A 26,148-nucleotide genomic window follows, 5' to 3' on the forward strand; every position below is an offset into this window, starting at 1 on the left:
ATACTACTTGAAATCTCTTTTTGCTGAATTAAGAACTTTGTTATATATCATTTCATTATTTGTCCTGGACAGGGGGCTATGAAAGGTGGTGTTAGAATATTGTAGCACATTCCTCAATAGTTACATATAAGCCAGAGGCAACTCATGCTCCTGATATTTGCTCCAAATGGATTGAAAAGGTCACTTGTCTACATCTTGGGATCTCAGCCAAGTTCTATGAGATTTCTAGGTTTAGGATTCTGGGATAAGGCCTTGGGAAACCAATGTTGTCTTTAGCTTCAGTCTTCAATTCATATTTAGGTTAATGACCATGGAAATTATGGTACCATCTTTCCAACTTATAGTCTTAGGGAGTTGCCTGGGACACTGAGTGGTTAAGTGACTTGAACAGGATCACACAGCCAGTACGTGTTAGAGGCAGAGCCTGAATAAATGTTTTTTCTGACTGAGAATAGCTCTCTATTCACTATACCCCACTGCCTTGTATAACTTAATCTTAAAGTAATAGGAGTTTTTCAGACTCATCACTAATCACTTAATTTTAATTCTCCATTATTGATAGAGGAATTTTCCTCTCTGGGAAATCTCTGTATGAATCAAATCACAGGTCTATTTAAAAAAAAGGCTTTTCTTGACAATGACCAATTTGAAAACAGGAAGTTAAACTTACTCCGTCTTTTTTGTCTCTTCCTAGCGCACCATGAAGAAACTCCATGGACACATCTTCATTTTCATCGAGCCACTGAATGACAAAAGGCTCAAACCATCTAAAAAACAAAACAAGACAAAACTTCATTTGGTTAACATTGGGGCCTACAAGAAACAATTCATTTGTACATAATTAAACTTTAAGGCTGTTTTTAATGGTTTTTTTAAGTGTGTTTTTAAAGTGAGTATACTCAAAATGGCAGTTGTAGCAAATTGAAACATTGTAAACTTATCAAATACCATTCTACCCCTTCTCCCCATGGGAAAGTTTTAATGGATTTTCTGAACTATTTTTTTTTAAATTACTATGAAAAATCTATCTAAATGCCTTGGTATGTAAGTACCTTGCCTAAATACTATGGCAAAGACAAGGAAACAATCTGATAGTATAAAGGATTTCATATATGCCCTCTCCAATTCCAGAGTAGCCTAAATTCTAGCTCTTTAGGAATTAAATTCATATTGTTAGTACCATAATCCAGTTTTCCCCTTCAGTCTGATCATCACTTTTAAATTAGACATTCTTCTGTGTGATTTTTAGTAAAAAAAAAAAAGGAACAGAAAAGACAAAGCAAAAACAACTATGAAAGACAATCAAGTAGCTGCGAATATTTGAAATCTATCCAATCAGAAGGAGACTATGAGAAAGGAACATTAGTGCTGGAGAACTCAAGTGAACTCGAGCTCTGTGTACTGAGAACAAAACTTAAGGGTGAAAAATCACTACTTACAAAGAGTATTCAGGAACAGCATCTTTGAAGGCTGAGAGCTCTCGCACATATTCATTATAAAACCATTTTACTTTGAAATGCAAATTCATATAATCGGTACTCTTGCATAACCGCTGCTTTTCATGTTCTATAACAGATAAAATCAAACATTTAATAAAGTTTGGGTTGCAAATAATGCTTTTTTTGTCACCATCTCTGTCTATCACTGCCTCTTTATCCAGCATTTGAAAAGAAACAAACCCATATATTTGATGTAAGGACAAGGTAAATTGTTAAAGACAAAACCAAAGTGTTTGCAAAATGCTGAAATGATCTGATGGTAAGTTGCATCTAACACTGCGGTGCCATAAGTCAAATACTCCTGTCTCTCAAAGAGTTGGCCATGAAGGGTGATAAGAGTAAAAAGAGAAGTAATATCCTAGGCCTTTTATATTTATCCCTGGACTTCCATGTTTTTATTCCTTTTAGACTGGTACAAAGTATCCTGGTACAAAGCACATTAGACAAGAGTTAAATGCATAATCATGAATAAAACATGAACCAACCTAGAAGCCATAATTGCTGATAGAAATTGGAGATGGGAATAAGTAGGCTCCATTTATCGAGTGGGTTATTTAATACCTAAACACTATGGTAGTTTAAAAGAAATTTACCTAACTATTCAGCCACACTATTTCTCTTTCACACTTAGGCCAAGACAAAAATATTCTAAAACTATAGAATTTTCAACGTTGTTATTACCATTAATTCTAATTTCTACCATCTGAAATACTTTTTTTAGATACCCCCAAAATAATTTAGCTTAAAAAGGTCACTCTAAAGTGAAAAAAAATGATGTTGGGGATATTGATAAAGTATGATGGTGGATCTCATGAACCTCTCAATACAACAGCTATGTTTCCCATGACCATAAAGCTTTGCTGCTGCTACCACCAAAGCAGCCCAAACCAGGTTCTTCGGCTGTGGCATACGTGTCACTAAGAAATTCTGGGGTTCTCCAAGAGGATTGTGTATTTAGGAAATAGAAATCCTAAAATGTTTTCTCGAGCAAATACAAACAAACCAAAACCTACTTTTTTTTTTTGTCTCTTAGATATGCAAGTAGAATCTAAACTCCTTGAGGGAAAGAGATGATTTATTTCTTACCTCTTTCTTTGATGATTCCTGACAAATAGTAGTCCCTTAAATACTTGTTGAATTGAATGGAATGTCTCCTTCCTTGCCTCTGGCTATTGGCTTCCCTAACTTCCTTCAAGTTTCAGTTTAAATACCAGAGGCAGCTAGTAGTGAAAAAAAAAAAAAAAAGAGTGCTAGGCCTAGAGTAGGGAAGACCTGACTTCAAATCTAGCCTCAGACACTTACAAGCTTGTAAGCTCTGTTTGCCTCAGTTTTCTCAACTGTAATATGGGGATAACAGTAGTCTCCACCTAATAGAATTGTTGTGAGGATTAAGTAGAAAATATTTGTTTTAAAAAAAAGTGCTTAGCATAGTAGGAGCATATATATATATATATATGTATGTATATGTGTACACACACACATATATGTGTGTGTGTATCTATCTATCTTACTACTAGTGCCTTCACTGAGAGAACACCTCCCATTTCCAGCACACATAGCTTGCATATACATAATTGTTTGCAGGTTGGCTTCCCTATTAAAATGGAAGCTCTTGAAGATGTGATATTTTCCTATTCTTTGTTTTCCCAGCACCTAGCCCACTGCCTTTCACATAGTAAGTGCTTAATAAATGCTCATTGACTGACAGAATTTAATTCTAACCTTCCACTTCCAACTACATTTTATGAGAGTAAGAAGTTTGTAGAATGAGCTAGATTTCAGTGTTAAATAAGGACATCTAAGTATTATCAATTTAAATTTTTGCTTTAATGATCAAAACAAAGATCAATCCAAATCAATTTACAAAATCAACTAATACTGAAGAGCAGAATTACCAAGATAATAGGATTTACCACCAAGACTTACCAGAAAGCAAAATCATAGAATCATAGATTTTTTGATATTTTTTCTATGAATACTACTTTATTTTTTCCCAATTGCATATAAAAATTTCAACATTCAATTTTTTAACATTTTGAGTTCCAAATTCCAAGTATACCATCATATCATTTGCCAAGAGTAAAGTTTTGTTTCCTCATTGCCTACTCAATTCCACCAATTTCTTTTTCTTCTCTTATTGCTATAACTAGCATTTATAGTACCGTATTGAATAATAGTCATAATAATGGGCATCCTTGCTTCATCCCTGTTCTTATTGGGAAGGTTTCTAGTATATGCCCATTGCAGACTGTTGATTTTTTAAAAGCATTTTTCCATTGAGACCCTCCCTCCTGCCTTCCCACTTCCCCCCTTAGGGCCACTTTGGTATGCCTCAATTCGCATTTTTAGCAATTTAATGTTCACAAGAACATCTTTGCCTTAGTAAGGAATATAAAAGAATAAAATAGTAATGGAGGAACTTCAGGCATTATTGGGGGAGATATTCTTCAAATCATATCCCTGATTATTCTAGCTCCTCTTATGAATAACCTGGTATAAGATGAACATAACCCTATTTTGAAATAAGGCATACCAATTCCTAGCCTAGAGCTCCAGCCTTTTTCTAATTTCTGTTCCCTGTTAATGTGTATTCTTGGTGATTGTCCTCAAGAATGAAGGACATGAACAACAATAACAACAACAACAAGAACAACTGTCCAGGTATCCCTTCCACACCATAGGGGTTAGGGGTGTGGTGCCCCTCTGATCTAGAAAATTTGTATAAACATTTTTGGATCTCCTTTTGTACCAGAGAAATCCGAATTATTATGGTATTAAAAATAAAATATGTTGATATTATACAATGCTATATTTATATTTTATGCATTTCTGAGTTTCTAAACTTTTTCTGTGGCATCTGCTTGCCTTCATGTGTCATCTGCTGCTTCTGCAAAACTCCCCCAAAATTCCTGTTTAATTTCTTATGCCAACCTGTGATATATCAAAACCACAATGGGGAAAGTTGTGATGTGGAAGGGATAACTGTAGGTCATGAAATTTCAAGGTAGAGGTTATTAAGCTTTTTTGAATTATTGACCTTTATGATTACCCTCATTTTACAGATAAAGAAATTGAGGCAGAAAGAGGTTAAGTGACTTGCCCAGCTTCACACAGCTACTGAGTGTTTGAAGCATGTTTAAACAAAGGTCTTTCTGCCTTTAAGCATAGTCCTCTATTGGCTTAGACACCTAATTCTCTTTTCAGATTAATATTCTTAAATTAACAAAATACAATAAATAAAAAGGACGACAAAGGCAACGAATTATATTGAAATAGTTCTTTAAAAAAAATAAGTTCATGAGGCAGCTAGCTAGGTGGCACAGTGGATAGAGCACTGGCCCTGGAGTCAGGAGGACTTGAGTTCGAATCTGGCCTGAGATACATAATACTTCCTAGCTGTGTGACTCTGGGTAAGTCACTTAACCCCAATTGCCTCAAACCCCACCCCTCCAAAAAAAAAAAACAAGTTCACAAACCACAGATTAAGTGGTAAAGAACTCCCATTTCAGAGAGAGATATAAACAGGTCCTTGATGTTGTCTTTTTTTCCCCTTTAAGGATAAAAAGAGAGGAGATAGGAGGAACAATTCTTCTGCTTGCTGATCTAGAAAACATTTCTTCCTTTAGGCCAATCGGAGTCAGCTCCTAAGAAGGTTCTTATCCTTGAGATGTGAGCAATCAGGATTGTAAAGATTCTAGTAGCACTTCTGTTAGGTCAAATTGCATTGAATAAACCTTGGATTTAACATAGAAAAACAATTTTCCCAAGCCTTCCTTTCACAGATAGGCTCCTGGGAACCATTAAGAATTAGACTTTCCCTTTAGCTCTTATGTTTCCCAGAACTACCAATTTCCATAAATTGTTATTAATAACAATTTCAGATGCCACAGATGGCAGTGGTAGCCCAAGAGACCAATTTTATCTACTTTCAGTTTTTGCTAATTCAACAAAGGATTTTGCAGTGTTATCAGAGACTTCCCAAACTCCATAAACCACTGTATTTACATGTAATGTTAACCTCAGTTAAACTTGTGGGGAGGTATCATTTGATCAGTTTTTACAAAATTATTGAAAATCAATTACGTATGTGTCTCTGATATTCAGAGGGAAAATACAAAATCCACCAATGTACAAGCATTAGGTACAATGTGTACAATGTGTACATGGTGCTAGCTGCTGGGGACACAGGAACAAAAATCAAACAGTCCCTGTCCTCAAGGAACTTACTTTCTGTTGAAGAAGACATGCTTATTTACAATTATATGAGGTCTCATTGTAGGGTTCCTCCATGTTAGGAGATCTGGGCACAAACTTTTCAACCCCTCTCACACAATTATATTTAAAATACATATGAAATAAATGTAAGATCATGAGAAGGTAGAGAGATACCAACAGCTGGGAGGTAGGGGTTCAGGAAAGTTTCGATGTATCAAGTATTATTTTTGCTGAGTCTGGAGGAAAACTGGGGATTCTAGGAGGTGAACATGAAGAGAGAGTGAATTACAGGAATGGGGAATCAACACAAAGACACACTGAGAGGAAGCTGGATGGAATTAAAGCGATAATGAAAAGTATGTAGAAAAGACACCCCCTCTACGGTAACTCTCTGTAGTTGGCCATTATGAAAATTGGCCAACATTGAAATAAGAGCTAACAATGGGAATTAAAATGCTCTATCCCCTGGAAGCTTAGAAAAAAAAGCAGGATATGAGTATAGCCTAAGCAACAAGTTTGGGGACATAGTCATCCTAGCATTATCATATGATTTCTTCCTTTGAAGTGAGATAATAAAGGACATGGGAGGATTTCTATATATTTGTGCTAGCCTCAGCCTATCTTTTATGGTAAACCTCAAATCTCCTGCCCATTGATTTTCTTTGCATGTGATGATGGGTCATAGGTATTCCTTGAAGAAGTGAAGAAAGGAGTTAGTAGATGGGTTTCATACATGAGTAGGCCCAAAGACTACAAGAAATATTATTTCACAGGGCATTGGGTCATCATCTATCATAACAGTATTGATGAGTATTTACAAAAATACCATGGAAATAATGGAAGTTTATGCACCAACATCAATCAGATCATGAAGATGAAATGGAAGAGAAATTCTCTGAAGAGCTTGATGAGACTTGACAAACATATGTCAACATATACTCTGATACTTGGTGACTTCATTGCAAAGGTGAGAAAAGGTAAGGAAAGGGAGAAATATATCTGGAAAAGTGGTTCAAGAGAAAGAAATGAGAAAGGATAAAAGTTTTTAGATTATACGGAATCTTTACATATCTACATAATGAACAGTTTCCTTAAAAAATTGTTGACACCGATATGGAAGCACTAAATAACACCATAAAGACTGAAAGTAGCTACATTTTAAAAGATAGAATAAAGACTTTTTACTGATGATGTGGGAATTATCCCTGAATTGTAGGATCATAGATAGAGACCCAGAAGAGACCTTAGAGACCATTTATTCCTAAACCTTTATTTTAAAAACAAAGAACAAGCCATGAGACTGAATAAGTCAGGTTTACAGTCTGACTATAATCATAGTTATGGTCAAAATGTACAATAAACAATTAAAATAATGATACTGAGAAAAAGATATGGCTTACAATTTAAGATGTTTGACTTTGAGTTATTTAAATGTTATTAAAATAAAAATAGTAAATACATAATGGAAAGGACATTGATGCTGACTATAATGATTTTATCCAGAAGTTAAGTTACAGAAATTATAATGATATAAACTATTATAATTAGCATATATTAATTTTCACAAGTAACCCAAAATAATCTAGAAAACACCTTTGGTAACATCTTCATGGTGTTGTTGTATGGTGTGACAAGGCGTGCAACACAACTTCTTCCCAAGACCTGAAGATAAACAGCACCCAGAAGGCAATGGAGGAAGGGAAGGGAATAAGTATACATAGAGCACCTACTATATGCCAGGCACTGTGCTAAGTGATTTACAAATATTATCTCATTTGATCCTCACAACTCTGTGAGCAAAGTGTTGTTATTATCCTCATTTTGCACTTTCAGGAACTGAGGCAAACAGAGGTTAAGTAACTTACTAAGGGTCCCACAGCTAGTAAATATTTGAGGCTGGATTTGAACTCAGATATTCCCACTCCAGGTCCATCATTTTATCCACTGTGTTATCTAGCTTCCCACAATGGAAAACAGCACAGTCAGCAATTATTAGCTTACAACATATAGCCTACAAGGAACTCTGAAGAAGTAAAATATCTTATCAAGGAATTTCATGAAAGAAAGTAAAGAGGGGTTAATCATGTGGAAAGAGCAAGTGATGACAAATGGACAGGCAGAGCATTATATCAGTATCTTTGGGCTGTTGGGAGAAACTGAAGAGGGGCATGACGACATTGGCTGTGGGGCAAAATTTAGAGGAAAAGATAGGTTAGAATCACATAATGTTAGATAGGTTATAATCTGCATCTGTATGGAGGGGATCTTAACTGATGAGATCACAGACACATTTGAGTATTGGTGTAGTCCCTGCTGTCACCTTCTCGCTGATTTAATGCTTTTAATATGATGAAGATGTAGAAATAAGGTTGTTCAACTTGTTGGGTTATCAAAATGGACAGTGAGTGAGGGCTAAGGGACTCTCCATGAATAAAGTTCATGAGTTTTCATGTACAGATTTAGGGACAGCTACTTTGACAGTTTTGAGGACTTTTTACTTCCTTCATGATTTTCTAGATGTATTTTTTTATTGTTGATATTATAAGTGATTCCTGATAAGCAAGGCATTAATTGTACCAACAGCCATATACTTCCTTTCCCCAGATCTCTATCACTTCTAAAGAATGGTGCCACATATTACACAGTAAATTTCAAAAGAAGTTTAAATAATTAAGTTCATTAACACTTCACTGATATTTTAAATAAATCCTTCCTACTTTACAATAAAATGAACAAAATTCCAAAGTCAGATTCCAAAACAGACTGCTAATTACCTTTATTTCTACTCATTATTTTTCACTCAGTGATAGACTAAGTTGACAAAATTGAATCTATCTTATCCAAAGTGAATGATTCTTGTGAATTTACTTAGCCATCAATCCTCCTCCTTATTTATGACAACTAAGTTCCCTGTATCTCATTAACTTAAAAAAAACCCTTTAATTAGTTCCCCAAACTGCAGCATAATAATTTTGTACAAAATTTAATCTCTTGAATTCCAATGAGCAGTATGAATATTTTACCACTAGAATAAAAATGCTTCATAAAAATTATGAAAAGAAGACAACCTAATGCTGCAGAAGAATAAGAATATTTTACAGTAGGTGGGTGTTTTTCCTAGTATTCATTTGGAAACGCATATTCTTTCCCTATAATTTAAGTGTACCCACTTTTAAACAGATTTTTGTATATAAAACAGAAATTAAAAATTGTAGATTGTTTGAATATTGGGGATGAGTAATGTCAACTGCTCCACTCTAGAGTCAAAGCAAGTTTGCTTCCATTCCTACAGCCTCAATTTCCTATTTTCTGTATATCAAATTACTTTATTGCAAGACACTTTTTGTCCATACAGTACTTATTTTCTAATAGTTGATAAATACATAACTTTGATGGTGGCTTTGGTGCCATGTTAAATGTTCCATGGTGGGTTCATAATAATTTGCTCCATCCCCTGAGATGGATATGAGATGCTAGAATTGTGCTGAATATCTGTGACACTCATCATTCTACATGGGGAATAAGGTTATGTGGGTGAATTGTGCTGAATATTACTCAGCAGTGGTCTGTAAGTGTCAGACATATGTGGACAATCTATTAAGTTAATATGGTTCCTAACATTTTGGTACTCCATTAGCCTATTTGATGAGATACATGCCTATAAGGCCAAAGAGCAGGGGTTTGGCTTTTACCCAGGAATATGCCATTGTGCTTTAGTGGTCCAATACTCAACTTATTTGAAAAGACTAAATGTTGAGAGGAAAGAATAATATGAAGAAGCAATGCATTTAATTTCAAAGAATGGATTTAAATCAGAAAACTTGGGTTCAGATCTAGGTGTACTATGCACTGTATGTCCTGCTCTCCTCATCTATAAGATGAGGGGGTTGGAATAGAGGATGTTTAAGGCCCCTTTCAAGTCTAAAATTTATGTGGTCCTAACTAGCACTTAAAAATGAATGTAAGCTCCTTAAAGGCAGAGACTGTTTAATTTTTGTCTTTACAACCTCAGTGTTGTGCCTTGCACATAATTGATGTTTAAAAAGTTAGTTGAATTGAATTAGTTCAATAGGATAAATGCTTACATATGCATCTATATATCTATATAAGACACCAAAGACAGTTTGATATTCAGGACACGCACAACTGTAGATGCACAAATACATAGTTGCAACATATAGAACTCAAAAATTTCTTGGATTTTGCCCTATAGGTAGTTTCCTGGACCTGCGAAGGAGAATTGTTGTCTATTTCCCATTCAGAGAAATCTTCATGAAAGTGGGGTTATTTCAACAATTTGGAAATCTAGAAGGGGAAAAGGTCTAAAGAATAGACCTAAGGAGGGGAAAAGTTGGGACTCAGTAAAAATAAAAAATGATATGAACAAACACATGAATGGAAAAGGCTACAGTATTTCTTTCCTTGCTTAATGAAGTATTTTGTTGATGCAATGGGATTTGTATTTATATTGCTTGTCAGGAGCGCATGCAATAATAGCAATAAACTCCCCATGGAGTATAGAGGAATCAGCAAGTTTGAAGAAAGAGCTTGGTTTTAGGCTGGCTCTTTGTCACTCTACTTGGTGATCCTGTATATTCTCAGCATGGAATTAGGAGGAAGAATCATAATAATTACAGATTTATAGCTTGAAGAGACCATAAGAGGCCGTTTAGTTCAACCTATACAAAAAAGAACCCTATCACTTCTGCTTGAAGATCTCCAAGGAGTGGGATGGGGTTCTACCATCTTTTAAGGCAGTCTACTCCACTTTTGGAGAGCTCTAATTGTTAGAATGTTTTGCTTGAAACCAATCCTAACCCCCCCCTTTTTTTTGCATTTTCTACTCATTACTCCTAGTATTACCTTTTGAAGCTGAAGTGGATGCATTTAATTCTTTTTCTGTAGAACATCCCTTCTGTCACTTATAAACAGTTACCATGTACGCCACCCTCAAGTTTTCTTTTCTCTAATTTAAATAAATCCATTTTTTTCCCAACAGATCCTCTTGGGACACCATCAAGGCCATTCAATGTCCATGACATACTCTAGCTTATCTGTGCCTTCCTTAAACTGTGGTGGCCAGAAATGAACACAACAGTGCAAATGAATTCCTATAGGAGCAGAGTACAGTGGGACTATTACCTCCCTATTACTTGGACTGAACCACTTTAAGTTACTGTTTTAATAGTTTGCTTTTAGCATGAAGAACCCCTAGATCCAAAACACTTAATGTAAATGCCTTAAATAGATTCCAATATTGATGATTTTTTTTTTCAAATTACCCATCACCTTGGACCATTGCTCCCTTCTGTTAGTCACAGATGAGTGAAAGATGACTATAAATGACATAAACCATGACTCAAATCTAGCTGCCTCTGAAATAAGGGCACTCCATGCTTTGGTGAGTTACCCTGGAATAAGCATATACTTTATGGTTAGTGGAACTATTTGCACAATGAGGCAATGTATATACTTTCCAAACTTCAAAGTCCTCAGTAAAAGCCAATTATTATTTCATTTCCAAATAAAACTTCATGGAAAACCACCAATGAGAAGAGGAACAGCAATTGATTCCAGTGTTTTTAAAAACTCAGCACTAAAATGGTTCATATATAACTTAGCAATTGATAATTGTTATTATTTTCTTTAGAATTATTTTTCCTTCAGTAAAGCTGACAGATAAAATGTTTTATTTTTTAAAAAAATAATCAAATTGGGATTTTAGGCTGAAGTACTGATTTTTCTCTATACCTATTTTTGTCATCTGAATGATTCATTCCATCATTTTTTATTCCTTCATTCAAGGAGCATTACAGCTCCTTGGGGGTGGAGACTGTTTCATTTTTGACTCTGTATTCCCAGAACTCTTCATGATGTCTCATATGCAGCAGACATTTGATAAATGCTTGTTGAATTAAATTGAATTGAATTCCTTATCATTCTCATCAACAATATAAAAAAGAATTGAGTGCATACTGTGTATAGTATAAGATGATTCCTTCCACTATAATCACTTTAGAGGGACAAGGTATATACATATGAAGGATAAGCAGAAATAGGTTGTAGTATATAAGTGACAAATCAGAGATGTGGATAATAAATGCTATAGAAATTCAGGGGAGAGATCACTGAGAAGTGGAGCCATCAGGAAAATGAAAACAAAATGGGGCTTGAAGAGGGTAGGACCCAACTTGTCAGCACTTATAAAGCCTAGTTTCCCCTCTTGAGAAGGCCCTGGAGATATGAGCTACAAGGCCATTAGCCTCTTTATAGTATATTTTCATTTGGGAGAGGTGTTGTCGGGCAAAAGAGGCACAGGGAAGGTTGAAGAGTTTGGTGTAGAAAAGGGCAGGTTTGGATGGGAAGAGAAACAAGAGACGCTAGGGAGAATAGGGTGCCTGTTAGGGGGTACTAAGTGTCAGGAAGTAGACCTGTAAGGCAGAAAGCAGTGAGCACTAAGAACAGCTTCATCTACTTCATAATTATGGTTTGGACTGACTAGATCTGTCTCAAAATTTTGGGCAGAACAAGTGGGTAATAAATGTTAAATTAATTCTATCATAGATTACCATTAAAGCATATGAAATCTGAGAGAACAGATTAGGATGGGATTTAGAGAGCAAACAGCTCTGTACACCTTGTTCTTTTGATTAATACTCAAATAATTAAATTCCAAATACTATTAACACATTCTATAGCATTTTGAAGTTTACAAAATGTTTTCTTAACAAAAACTTTGCCAAGTAGAAAATCAAGTTTCTAAAAATATCTGTTACCAACAAAGGAAATATCTCTGATCATATGAACTTGAAGCAAAAGAAAGACAATTGCTGGACCCAAGAGACTTACATTCTATTGTTTTAATGGGGGAAGATAGGACATAAAAGAAAGCTGAAGGACACCCATACACAGGCAACAAAAGAAAAATGAAAAATCAGTTGTGGGGGCACAGTTAGGTGGCACAGTGGATAGAGTACTGGCTCTCGAGTCAGGAGAAACTGAGTTCAAATTTGGACTCAGACATATAACACTCACTGTGTGTGACTCTGGGCAAGTCAACTAACCCCAGCTGACTTCTTTCTTCACCATGCTCCAGCAGCCTTCTAACCCTGAAAGCTATTTTTTACCAAAGTGCTCCATCATCTTTCTTTTCTTGGAAATACTATAACCCCTTCTTCCAACTAGTTGTTTCCTGCTGGAACCTCCATTTTAAGGAAGGACCCCCAAGCCAGTCATATTCGCTCCTTCATTTCTTTCTGGGACCCACTATTGATAATCCAGATTGCTTTTAACACAATATGCAGGGATATGCTTTCCCCTTTTCATCCCCCCCCCTTCATCTTTCTTTTATATGTTGTCTTTTCCCATTAGAACATTAGGATGTAAGCTCCTTGAGGGCAGAGGTCTTTCTTATACTTCCTTTTGTAGCCCTAGGTTTAGCCCAGTGTCTGACATATGGTAAACATTTAAGAAATACTTGTAAACTATAAGAAAAGAATGACCTAAGGAAGATAGAGAGGGTAGAAAAATACAACCCAAAGAAGTAGAGGGTAGATGAGAGAGAAGAAAAACAGCAAAATTTTGAGTAAAATTAACAATATAGCTGAATTTTGATGCCCTGCTCTTACTAATAAAATGTTCCCTCTGGTTTTATTTCTCTAATATTTTTTATAAAATGTGGATTACATGCTACAGTGGATTTGCAATTAGCTAGACCAAACTTTCCTTGCAGTTTAATAGTCCTTGGTCTGGACTTTTTAGTACCATCAAAACTCCTTGCAATATGTAACCTCAATAAGATGATAGGGTTCATGGAAAAGCCTAACTCTAGTTCTTCATTATGCAACAAGGGATCATGGATGAATGCCTTCTGCAATTTGATCTTGACTTTCTATGTCTGAAAACAAGAATTAAGGAACTCGTATCTTTCACAAGGTTGGTATCTCTCAACCTTTACCTAACTGATGGGGAAGATTGTTCCTGATAGAAAAGAGTATAAGACCTGGACTTCACTGCAAGGGATATATGGCTAACTAATTAATTGGTAATAATTTCACATTATATGAGTTTCCAAAGACCTATAATAACTTGTTCATAATTTAAAATAGTAAGGAAGAGAGTCCTTTTGAAAATTTAAACTTTGATGAGTTAAAAATTAAAGGGGTTTTATTACTGTGCTGCAGGAAGTGATGAATATGATGAATCTAGAGAAGCATAGAACACTTTGCTTGAACTGATACAAATCAAAATAAGCAGAATAAGGAAAACAATCTACACAGTCTACACCATGACTACAAAATAAGGTAAATGGAAACAACGACCACACAACCATTGAAAATAAATGTGAAATTATAAGAACTAACTTGGCTCCAAAGAAAAAAATATGTCAAGACACTGTGCCCCCCCACCCATTCTTTTACAGGTATCTTATGTCAAGTTTTCTTTTAATATATTGATCAGTTTTTAATCAGTTTTTTTTCTCTTCCTTCTGTCTCTCTGCCACCCCCCTTTTGAATAAGAAATGATTCTGGGAGAGGGGAGGAAGACTGATAGAGTAGAGAGAGTTTAGGTGATAGAAAACAAAAGGTTAATAAAAAATTATTCTAAAATTAAAAGATTCTCAGATACTAATGAATGTATATCAACAAAATAAAATGCCATTTATTATGCACAAAATATGGATTTCTATGTTTATATAAATCAAAAAGCAAAAAATATTTTATTAAATTTTGAAATACTTTATAAATAGAGGTGATTTAAAGTCTAAAAATAACAAATGATAAAAAACCCTACATTTTATTTAAAATAATAGCCTTTGATATAAATGAATGTACCTGGAAGCCTTTACATTAAATGTGAGGTCATATAAAACCAGAACCTGAGGTAGGTCTTGACATAATGTCTATGTTGATGGATCATCTATGAAGTCATACTCTGTAGTTAGTGCAAAACCCATCACTATGTGTACCTCCAAAGGTTTATCCCTTTAACTTCTGCAGTTTTGTTTGCTTTGTTCTTTGGCTTCTTTTAACTCCCTCAAAGAGCTCAGTATTCTTGGCAACTCTGACATTCATCTTGATGACCCTTCAGAAACCCTGGCCTCCTAATTCCTTCACTTTTTTAAATCCTCACTCTCTCTTATCATGTCTTTTCTTGTCTCTTTATCCAGCCTGAACCTCAACCATATGCCAACCTACTGAAGCTAATAACTAGTATATGGAATCCTCTTGAACCAACACTTGATTCTAATTTGCTGATCCCTGGCCCTGGGTAATTCCCAGCTGTAGCTGCTCATCCTTGCTGCTCCCAGGCTAAGTGTCATGGGAGAATTAAATATTGCAGATTGTATGCAGTACAAATTCATGTTTTCTAACCTCAACTGAGCACTCACTATCATTCAACAATCCTTAGAATCATTTTTTGTTGCCTCCCAAATTCCTGAGGGTTGACTTCCAGACTTGCCTACTCTTCTTAAGCCACATATCCAATTTCCACTTCTGCTTTCTCCAAACATAACCACACATCCTTTGTTGTTGTTGTTGTTGTTGTTAAGGACTTGTGGTTTAGTTGGTATAGTAAGCTTTCTATATGAATTCAAGTTAGCAACTGTTTTCCAATTTACAGTCTTAGACAGTGGACTGGGGATAGAGGTCAAGTGATTCTGCCAAGGTCATACAGAAAGTTTGTAAAGAATCCAACTCTTCCCGACTCTCTGGTGGATGAATAAGTATATGATCATGATGGAATACTACTATGCTATAAGAAATGAGCTTGATGATCTTAGAAAAACAAAGATAGACTTGCACAAAATAATGAAGTGAAATGAGCAGAACCAAGAGAACCTTATATACAGCAACATCAATATTGTTTTAAGAACTTTGAGTGACTAAGTCACGAAGACCTATCTTCATCCAGAGAAAGAACTGATAAACATCAGCATGTACAGAATGATTTTACATACATATGTACACACACACACACACATTCATATTTCTGTCTAATGGTAGCCATCTCTAGGGTGGGGAGAGGTGGGGGAAGGAAAAAAAAGTAACATGATATTATTTGTAATTAATAACAAGTTGTACATAATAGATTTGCAGTTTCATATGCAATAATCTTTTTTCACTATTCTATTATGTTATAGAAATGCTTGTTTTATTTCATAAATTCAGAATAAAATTAAAAAAATATAACTTAATGGTCCTATTAACTAGATGGGAAGGAAGAATTTGACAAGTGGGTAGGCCACCTGGCAGGCACTTCACTACTCATGGTGAGATAGATGGCTATATGATCTTAAAATCCCTCCCAATGGCCTGGCAGCACCAGTGGAGAAAGGCCGCAGTTGGGATTAACCAGGATCGAGGATTAAGAAGGCATTGTCCATAGAGACACTTAAAGATTTATTGCATGAATTGATGAATGAATGATGGACCCATTATTCCAAACTTGAAATATTATGATCATGTTACACTTTTTTCTTCATCATTGCCCAAATCCAATTGTTACCCAAATTCTATGCATTCTACTGTCTCTGAAATCCATCATCTCCTTTTCATTCCAACAGATATTGTGTTAGTCTATTCCCTCCTCCTGGATTACTGAAATAATCTCACAACATTCTTCCTACCTCCAGGCACCCTCTCTTTTATCAAAGAAACTACTGTTCAAAAGAACCTTTAAGGTTGCTATTGAAAATGACATCATCTTTAATCCTGCCTATCTACTGCTGCCTAATAACATCTAATGGCTTTATATTGTCTACCAAATCAAGTACAAACACATTAGCTTGGTATTAAAGCCATATCTTGCTCAGACCCAAATCCAGGTCAGTAGGGCTCAGATCATTGGGCCCTTACTTTATCTTGGATCAGATCACTTTTAGAGGAAGGAAAGCTTGCAAGTCTACAGCTCCAGCTATCCTTGAAATACCTGAATAACACAATATTCAATATCCTAAGAAAGAAGGAAAAAACCCAAGAGAACAAAAGCTTTATCCAGACATTCCTTCCAGAAAACTGCCGAGCTTGGCCATAACACAAAGCCTGAAGACAAAAAGTAGACTGGAGGAATGAGTAAAGACTCCGAAAGAACCCCACCTTAAAGAACTGTTATGGTGACAGGGATAATCAAGGAAAAAAAACACAGAAGAAAAGAATGACCTCAAAACACTGACAAGAAAAGCCACAAAAGAAAATACTGCTTGGATACAAGTAAAACAAGAAATTCTTTGAAAACATGAAATGAGTTTTTTTTTTAAATTAGAAAACTAATTTTTAATCAACAAAATGAAAGTGCAAGAGCAAAAAAAATGTGAAGACAAATTAAAGCAATGGAAGAAAGAACTGCAAAGAGAATTTACAGACTGGCACTAGACATACAAAAACGTACCCAATTAACAAATTTCCTGAAAATTATAATGGATAAAATAGAAAATAATGATTCCTTAAGATATAAAAAATATTAAAGTCAAAAGACTGCAAAAAGATGAAAATATAAGGTATCTCATAGCAAAAACAAATGACCTAGAAAACATATCAAGGAGAAATAATTTAAGAACCACTGGACTATTTGAGAGCCATCACTCCCCCCCTCCACCTCCTTAAGGAGCTTAGATATCGTAATTCAATAAACCACAAAAGGAACTACCAAATCTTGTAAAACAATAGAGAGAAGGAAAATTGAAAGAATCCACCAGGTAATACTTGAAAGCAACCCCAAAATGAAACCCTCCAGGAACATTATATCTAAACTCCTGGGATTCTATGTCAAAGAAAAATATACTTCAAGTAGACAGAAAGAATTCAGTACCAAGAAATGATAATCAGGGTCACAGAATATTATTAGTCACCATTATTAAGGATGAATGAATTTGAGGTAACATATTCTAGAAGACATATCCAAGAATAACTTAACTAGCAAAAATGAGCATAATATTACTGAGTAAAAATGGATTGTTGATGAAATAGAGGACTTCCAAGTATTCCTGCTGAAAAAAAAAGAGCTTTCATGAAATTTCAAAAAATAAGTACAAAAATCAAAAGAAACATAAAAAAGTAAACATGGGCAAGCAATCATAAGCACCTAAATGAGGATAAAATATTTACATTCTAATGTGGGAAGAAGACTTTCACATTCCCTTTGAATCCTATCATCATCAGAGGTCATTAAAGGTAGTCTAATAAGACAGAGGAACTGGGAGTGATTTGGTTATGTTTTGATGATCTTAAAAGATTGAAAATGAATGGTAAGAGGAATAAAGTGAAGAGGGGAAAGAAGAGGAAAGTGAATAAAAATTATTTCATATAAGTGGGGTGTAAAAGCATAGGCTTATACAAACAAGGAGAAAGGGGTGGAAGGACTGGTTGACATGTGAACCTCACTCTCATTTGAACTGGTGAAAGGAGGGAAGTATACTCATACAAAGAGATGAGTACAGAAATGCATTTTGCTTAACAAGTAAGCAGGAAAGATAAGGGAGAATAGAGAGAAGGTAATGAGAGGTACAATAAATTAAAGGAGACATTAGTTGTAGAGGTATTTAAAGGGGGTGAAAAGGCAAGATTAAGAACTTGTCTCTGGGTGAGGCAAAGAGAAAGACAGGGGAGCAGAAGAAAATATCTCCAAACCTATAGTACTAGTATTTTTTTTCCTTTAAATATAAATTTATTTATTTTTAGTTTTCAATATTTACTTCCACAAGATTTTGAGCTCCAAATTTTCACCCCATCTCACCCCTCCACCCCAAGATGGCATATTCTGAATATCCCTTCCCTAGTCTGTCCTCTCTTCTATCTCTCCCCCCTTCTCTTATACCCTTCCCCTTCTATTTTCCTATGGGGCAGAATAGACTTCTGTACCCCATTTCCTGTATTTCTTGTTTCCCAGTAGCATGTGAAAACATTTTTTAAAAAAATATATTTTTAAAATTTTAGGTTTCTAATTTTCTCCCTTTCTCCCTTCCCACACACCCTCACTGAAAAGGCAAGCAACTCAATATAGGTTATACATGTGCAGTTATGCAAAACACTTTCATAGTAGACATGTTGTAAAAAACTAACTCTATTTCCCTTAATCCTATCCTGCCCATTTATTCTATTCTTTTTTTGACCTGTCCCTCCTCAGAAGTATTTACTTCTGATTACCCTTTCCCAATCTGCCCTCCTCTATCATCCCCTGCTCTCTTGTCCTTCTCCCCTATTTTCCTAGGGTAAGACAGATTTCCATACCCAATCGAATGTGTGTGTTATTCCCTCCTTAAACCAAATCCTATGAGAATAAGATTCACTCATTCCCTCTCACCTTCCCCCATTTCCCCTCCACTGTAAGAGACTTTTTCTTCTCTGTTTTTTTTTGTGAGATAATTTACCCCATTCTACCTCTCCCTTTCTTCTTCTCTGAGTATAATCCTTTCTCATCCCTTAATTTTATTCTCCAGATATGACCCCTTAATCTTCAACTCACCCTGTGCCCTCTATCTATCTATCTATCTATCTATCTATCTATCTATCTATCTATTTATCCATATATATGATTTTTTTCCTCCAACTACCCTAATACTGACAAAGGTCTCATGAGTTATAAATATCATCTTTCCATGCAGGAATGTAAACAGTTCAACTTAATAAGTCTCTTATGATTTCTCTTTCCTGTTTACCTCTTCATGTTCCACTTGAGTCTGTATTTGAAAGTCAAATTTTCTATTCAGCTCTGGTCTTTTCATCAAGAATGCTTGAAAGTCCTCTATTTCACTGAATGACCATTTTTTCCCCTGAAGGATTATACTCAGTTTTGCTGGGTAGGTGATTCTTGGTTGTAATCCTATCTCCTTTGCCCTCCAGAATATATATTCCATGCCCTGCAGTCCTTTAATGTAGAAGCTGCTAAATCTTGTGTTATCCTGATTGTGTTTCCACAGTACTTGAATTGTTTTTCCTTCTGGCAGCTTGTAATATTTTCTCCTTGACCTAGGAATTCTGGAATTTGGCCATAATATTTCTGAGAGTTTTCCTTTGGGATCTCTTTCAGGAGGAGATCTGTGGATTCTTTCAATTTCTATTTTGCCCTCTGGTTCTAATTATCAGGGCAGTTTTCCTTGATAATTTCTTGAATGATGATGTCTAAGCTCTTTTTTTGATCATGGCTTTCAGATAGTCCAATAATTTTTTTTTAAGTCCAATAATTTTAAAATTCTCTCTCCTGGATCTATTTTCCAGGTCAGTTGTTTTTCCAATGAGATATTTCACATTGTTTTCTAATTTTTCATTCTTTTGGATTTGTTTTACAGTGTCTTGATTTCTCATAAAGTCACTAGCTTCCAATTGCTCTATTCTAATTTTTAAGGAAGTATTTTCTTCAGTAGTCTTTTGGACTTCCTTTTCCATTTGGCCAATTTTGCTTTTTAGGGCATTCTTCTTCTCATTGGGTTTTTGGACCTCTTTTGCCATTTGGGTTAGGCTATTTTTTAAGGTGTTATTTTCTTCAGTATTTTTTTGGGTCTCCTTTAGCAAGCTGTTGACTTGTTTTTCATGATTTTCTTGCATCACTCTCATTTCTCTTCCCAGTTTTTCCTCTACTTCCCTTACTTGCTTCTCAAAATCCCTTTTGAGCTCTTCCAAGGCCTGGAACCTAGGAGCTATGACTTTGTTGTCTTCTTCTGGTTGTATATTTTGATCTTCTTTTTCACCAAAGTAAGATAATATAGTCTGACTCTTTTTGCACTGCTTGCTCATGATCCTGGACAATTACTTGAGTTTTAAACTCTTTGTTAAGATAAGAGTCTGCTTCCAATGTGGAGAATGCACTGTCCCAAGCTTCAGGGGTTTGTACAGCTGTTTTCAGAGACACTTGTAGGGACCTGTATGTTTTCAGTTCTTCCAAGGTGGTGTGATAAGGGGTGAAGTGGTAACTCCTTTCCTGGCCTGTGACCACAAGTACTCCTTTCTGTCCTGTAACTGTCAGAAGGGTTTCCTCTCCACAGCCACTACAAGCTCCACCAAGCCAATGCTCCTCCTCACCCCAGGACCAGTGCCCAGAATTGTAACCCAGATCCAAACACTGGCAAAGCAAGAGATTCCTGCCTCAGCACTGGCAAAGAGATCCCTGAAATGCCCCTCTGATCAGCCACTCGATTCCCCCTCAGTCTGTGGGCTGGAAGCTCGGAAGGCGGCCAGCCTCCCCCTTCCCCCAGGGCTGCGCTCTTGGGGAACTGGAGATGAGACCCTGCATTCCTCTCTCAGCACTGCAGAAACAGACTTTTCCCACTGACCTTCTAAGTTGTCTTTGGCATTTGTGGATTGAGGAGTCTGGAAACCACTACAGCTGCCTGCGATTCAGTCCTCTAGGGCCTGCTCCAGGTTCGCTGTGGCCTGTGCACCCAAGCCATGCTGCGCTCCAATCTCAGACCACTGCGATATACCTTGGTGATCAATCATCTAGGTTGTCTTGGGCTGGAAATTTGTTTCACTCTGTTTTTTTGTGGGTTCTGCTGCTTTAGAATTTGTTTAGAGCCATTTTTTATGAGTATTTGGAGGGGTTTGTGGAGAGCTAAAGCAAGTCACTGCTTTCACTCTGCCATCTTGGCTCCTCTCCCCCATAGTACTAGTATTGAGCACACTTATTTCTCACTACCATTTTATTTATAAAAAGGGGAAAATAAACAAAAAGAAGGGAAAGTATAAGAGAGAGGAAGGAGGGAAACATAATTAAAGTTCTTAACTGTGATTGCATAAGCAAAATCAGTACGGGTAAAATTTGAAGGGAAGCAGGTAAATATGGGGAAAAATCCTTACAAGTTTTTCTAATAAAGGTCTCATTTCTAAGATACGTAGAGAGCTGATCCAAATTCATAAGAATAAATGCTATTCCCCAATTGATAAATGGTCAAAGTATATGAAGTGGCAGTTTTCAAAGGAAGAAATCCAATGTATCAATAGCCATATAAAAAAATGTTTTAAATTACTAAGAATGAGAGAAATGCAAATTAAAACAACTCTGAGGTTCTATCTCACACCTATCAGATTAGCAAAAAAATCAATACAAAAGAAAAAAGAAATTTACACAATAACTTTATTATATATTTAAAATGAATAGAAACTTATATAGAATAGATTTGTAGTTTCATGTGCAATCATCTTTTTATTATACCATGTTATAGAAATGTTTGTTTTATTCCATAAATTAAAAATAAAATAAAAATAATTTTTAAAAAATTTGTGGGAAAATAGATATATTCATTATTGGTCGGGCTGTGAACTAATCCAGCTACTGGAAGGTAATTTAGAACCATACCACCAAATTCATTAAACTCTGCATGCTGTTAGATCCAGCAATAGCACTACTAAGTCTGAACTCCCAAATACATTAAAGAAAGAGGAAAGAAAGCACATGTACAACAAAATTTATAGCAGTTCTTTTTTTGTAACAGCAAAGAATTAGGAGGTAAAGATTATATCCAAAAATTTGTAATGGCTGAAGAAATTATGGTATAAAGATGTGATGGAATATTATTGTAAGAAATGGTGAAAGAGATGATTTCTAGCAACCTGTATGAATTAATGCATAGTGAAGTAAACATAATAAGGACAATTTATACTGCAACAATATTTTAAAGACAAACAACTATGAAAGACCTAAGAACTTCCATCAATGAAGTAACCAACCGTGATTCCAGAAGACTCACGAAGAAATGTACTGACCAAGTCCTGAGGTAGAGGTGATTAATTCAGAGTATAGATTGGACATTTTTTTTTGGACATGATAAATGCTTGAATTTTTCTTCATTACACAAGTTTGTAACAAGAGCTTTGCTTTTCTTTGAAATAAAAAAAAGCACTTTCAATGATTGAAAAAAATAAAATTTGATTAAAAATACTTTGTGTTAAGGCAAAATTTATATCATATGTCACAATAAGTTCCAAATGTACACATAAACTAAATATAAAAGATAATGTGATAAAATTAGAGGAAGGGGAAGTAAATACATTTTATAATTATGGCTAGTGAGGCATAGAGATGGTAATAGGAGATAAAATGGGAAATTACAATTAGATAAAATTAAATAGCTTTTTAAAAATAAAATAAAAAGTAGTCAGTTAAAAATGCAGTTAAGGGGCAGCTAGGTGGCGCAGTGGATAGAGCTCTGGCCTTGGAGTCAGAAGGATCTGAGTTCAAATCCAGCCTCAGACACATAACACTTACTAGCTGTGTGACCCTGGGCAAGTCATTTAACCCCATTGCCTAAAACAATAAATAAAAAATAAATAAATAAAAATGCAGTTAACTAGGAATAAGTCTTGGTAGCAATACCTTCAAAAAGGTTTGGCATCCCAGATATGTAGGAAAATGATACAAATATTTTAGAAGAAGAACAATCTCCCAACAGATAAATGGTCACATGGCAAGAATAGGCAATTGCCAAAAGAGGAAAGAAAAGTTATTAGAAACCATATGAAAAATGCTCTTAATCACACAAATTTAAACAACTCTTAAGATTCCACTTCACAAGCAACCAATTGATAAAGATGGCAAAAGACAAAATTGGGAAATGTTGGAAGGGACATAAGGGAACATGCACACCAACACACTTGGTGGAATTATGAAATAATCCAACACTTCTGAAAAAAACAATTTGGAACTACTTCTTTAATCCCAAATCACTAAATTACGCATACCTTTTGATCATTCTGATACTGGGAGTATATCCCAATGAAGGCAAAGACAGAGGGAAAGAACATAGATGTACAAAAAACTTCAGTGAAATATTTTTTGTTTTAGTAAAGAATTGGAAGCAAAGTGGGTGTCCAATTATTGGGAAATGGCTAACCAAATTGTAGCATATAAATGTAATATTTCTGATCAATGTAATAACCGATCATGATTTCAAAGACTGATGCTAAAACATATGATGAAGCATATATGATAAAGCATGCCCCCTATCTCTTGGCAGAAAGATGGTAAAATTTAGGTATAGAATGATACATTTTCAGATATAAACAAGATACTAACTTATTTTACTTGACTATATATGTTTGTTACTAGTGGGAATTTTTTTTGAAGCAAAGTCTTTAAAAAAAGATTAAAAATTTATTTAAAATTTTAAAAAGGACCTTACTTGTCTATCAAATCACCCAATGACCTAAGCTGAACTTCAATAGTCAAGTGAAAAAGATGCTTAGATCTGGTGATGTGCTACAATGGAAAGAGTGGCTAACTTGGACTTATAGAATTTGAGGTCAAACCTTGTATCTGCCATTAAGTGCTTATATGACCTTGGACAAATCATTGAAGCTCTCTGGCCCTCAGTTTGCTCATCTGTGAATAGAGAATTGTGGTCTAAATCACCTCTAAAGTTACTTTCACTTCTAGATCTATGATCTATTCTATAACCTTCCCAAATAAGTCAGTATGCCCATAAAGGAATATACTCTGAACTTTTACGAATGATTCACTAAAATTTGCCAATGTAGCAATAGCCTCAGGGTAATTGATTTTATGTTTCCATTAGTAGATTTTTTATTTTGTTCTAGATTTAAATATCTGGTCAAGAGAAAGACAATATATATTTTAATATAATTTTCAAATCAACAATAAACACATTTTTATACCTTTAGTTATTACTTTCATTTTTCTTCACAGCTCATATTCAGAAATCAGTTTTACTGATTTTCTTGATTTTAAATCCCTGTTCATACTTTCACATGATTGTAAAAGGAAAGATAATAATTTCTGGTGATTTCACCTCTGACATTACAAAGATTACTTTCTAATAAATAGTAACATACTAGTACAATGATAAAAATTGCAAACCGTATACTTATCTCCAAATTCATAACAATTGTGTATACTTACAGGTAGGAAGATATGGATAACTTAGAGTTCCAAGAATGCCTGTGTATGTATAGGAATATCTTGTATTTTTTTTCTTTAATTTATTTTCTATTTTGTGTGACCCATAATTTTTCCAGTTACCAATTGGGATTGCAATTATAAATTGCTGCTAATCAGGTTAGTCAGAGGATGATAAGAAGCATAGATTTCACACTTAAGAACACTAATTTAATTTTTCCTACTCTAAGTGAGAGAGTTAACAGTTGGGTTAATACACTCCTAGAAAAACTGAAAAATTTTATAATGACATTCTTACCATAAATGAAATGAGATGACATAAAGAATTTGCAGCAAAAAACCCCAAAAGGATAGATTAAAGATTCTTCTCAGTGGTATATTAAAAGAAGTTCAACCAGTCAAGCAATAAATATGCATTAAGCACCTATAGTGTGCTGGAGGTATGAATAAGATGAAATAACTGTTTCTCTAAATGAGCTTATATTCCAATGTGTCATCCAAGAAGTACATATAAATACATACAGAATAAATGTAAATAAAACATTAAAAATAAATTTAAAGTAGATAAATGCAAGGTAGAAGAAGGGAAGACACTAGCAGTTAGGGGGAATTAAGAAAAGTTTAATGTAGAAGGTAATGATTGAGTTCAATCTTGAAGAAAAAGAAGAATTTAATGAGGTGAAAGTGAGGTACATTTAAGGTATGGGGGGCTTACAATGACATGGAGACAGGATAGGGAGTTCTGTGTATGAGGAACAGAAACAAGGCCAGTTTGGTTGGAATCCAGAGTGTGAGCAAGGGAGTAATGTCCAATGAGGTTAGACTTAGGATGTGAAAGACTCTAAAAACTAAACAAAGGAATTTAAATTTGAACCTTAAGATAATGGAGTAGGCAAATGACATGGACAGATATGCAATTAAAGAAAATCACTTTGGTAGCCACAGGGAGGATGAGCTAGAATGGGGAGAGACTTGAGGAAGAGAGATGAAACGGAGACATTACAGTAATCTAGGTGAGAGGTAGCAAGATTCTGAACCATGGTGTGGACTGTATGAGTAGAAGGAAGGTTTGTATTTAAGAAGTACTATGCACACTGTGTGCCCAAAGACAAGAACTATCATTTCATGGGGCATGAACTTTTCCTTAGGAGTATAAGCAAACACAAAACTATAAAAATAATTGCAACTTATTCTAACTGTGAAAACCTTCCCCACTGTTACTTCCCGTACATCTTCTTATGAAGAGAGTTTATTTCATTAATTATACATGGCTTTCCAGTGCATAGCACAGTGCTTGGCTCATAGTAGGTGCTTAGTAAAAAAAAAATATCTTGATTGATTGATCTAATGAACCTATCTCCTTTGTACCTATTTACATAAATGGTGTCTTCCCCGTTAAAATGCAAATTCCCTGAGGGCAAGAAATGCCCCTTTCGCTTTTTTTTTTTTTGTATCTCATTGTTGTTGTTTGTGCTTACTTGAGGAGGAACATGAGGTCAGGGAGATAATGCCATGACATGAAAGTGAATTGGATTTAAGGGAGGGAGGGCTGTGAAAAGTCACCAACCTCACTTTCTTCTACTGAGAC

General features: G+C 35.1%; 1 protein-coding gene across 1 annotated transcript in view; it reads right to left on the minus strand.

Moving 5' to 3' along the window:
- Positions 1-26,148, minus strand: part of UNC13C (unc-13 homolog C) — a 705,000-nt gene that overhangs the window by 157,423 nt on the left and 521,429 nt on the right. Inside the window, exons 19-20 of the mRNA XM_020981173.2 lie at positions 1,440-1,566; positions 671-767 (exon numbers count right to left, since the gene is read on the minus strand). Coding sequence (XP_020836832.1) covers positions 671-767; positions 1,440-1,566 — 224 coding nt within the window. The remainder of the gene's footprint in view (positions 1-670; positions 768-1,439; positions 1,567-26,148) is intronic.

This window comes from Phascolarctos cinereus, unplaced genomic scaffold, assembly GCF_003287225.1.
Source record: "Phascolarctos cinereus isolate Bilbo 61053 unplaced genomic scaffold, phaCin_HiC Scaffold_3;HRSCAF=262, whole genome shotgun sequence".
NCBI lineage: Eukaryota > Metazoa > Chordata > Mammalia > Diprotodontia > Phascolarctidae > Phascolarctos > Phascolarctos cinereus.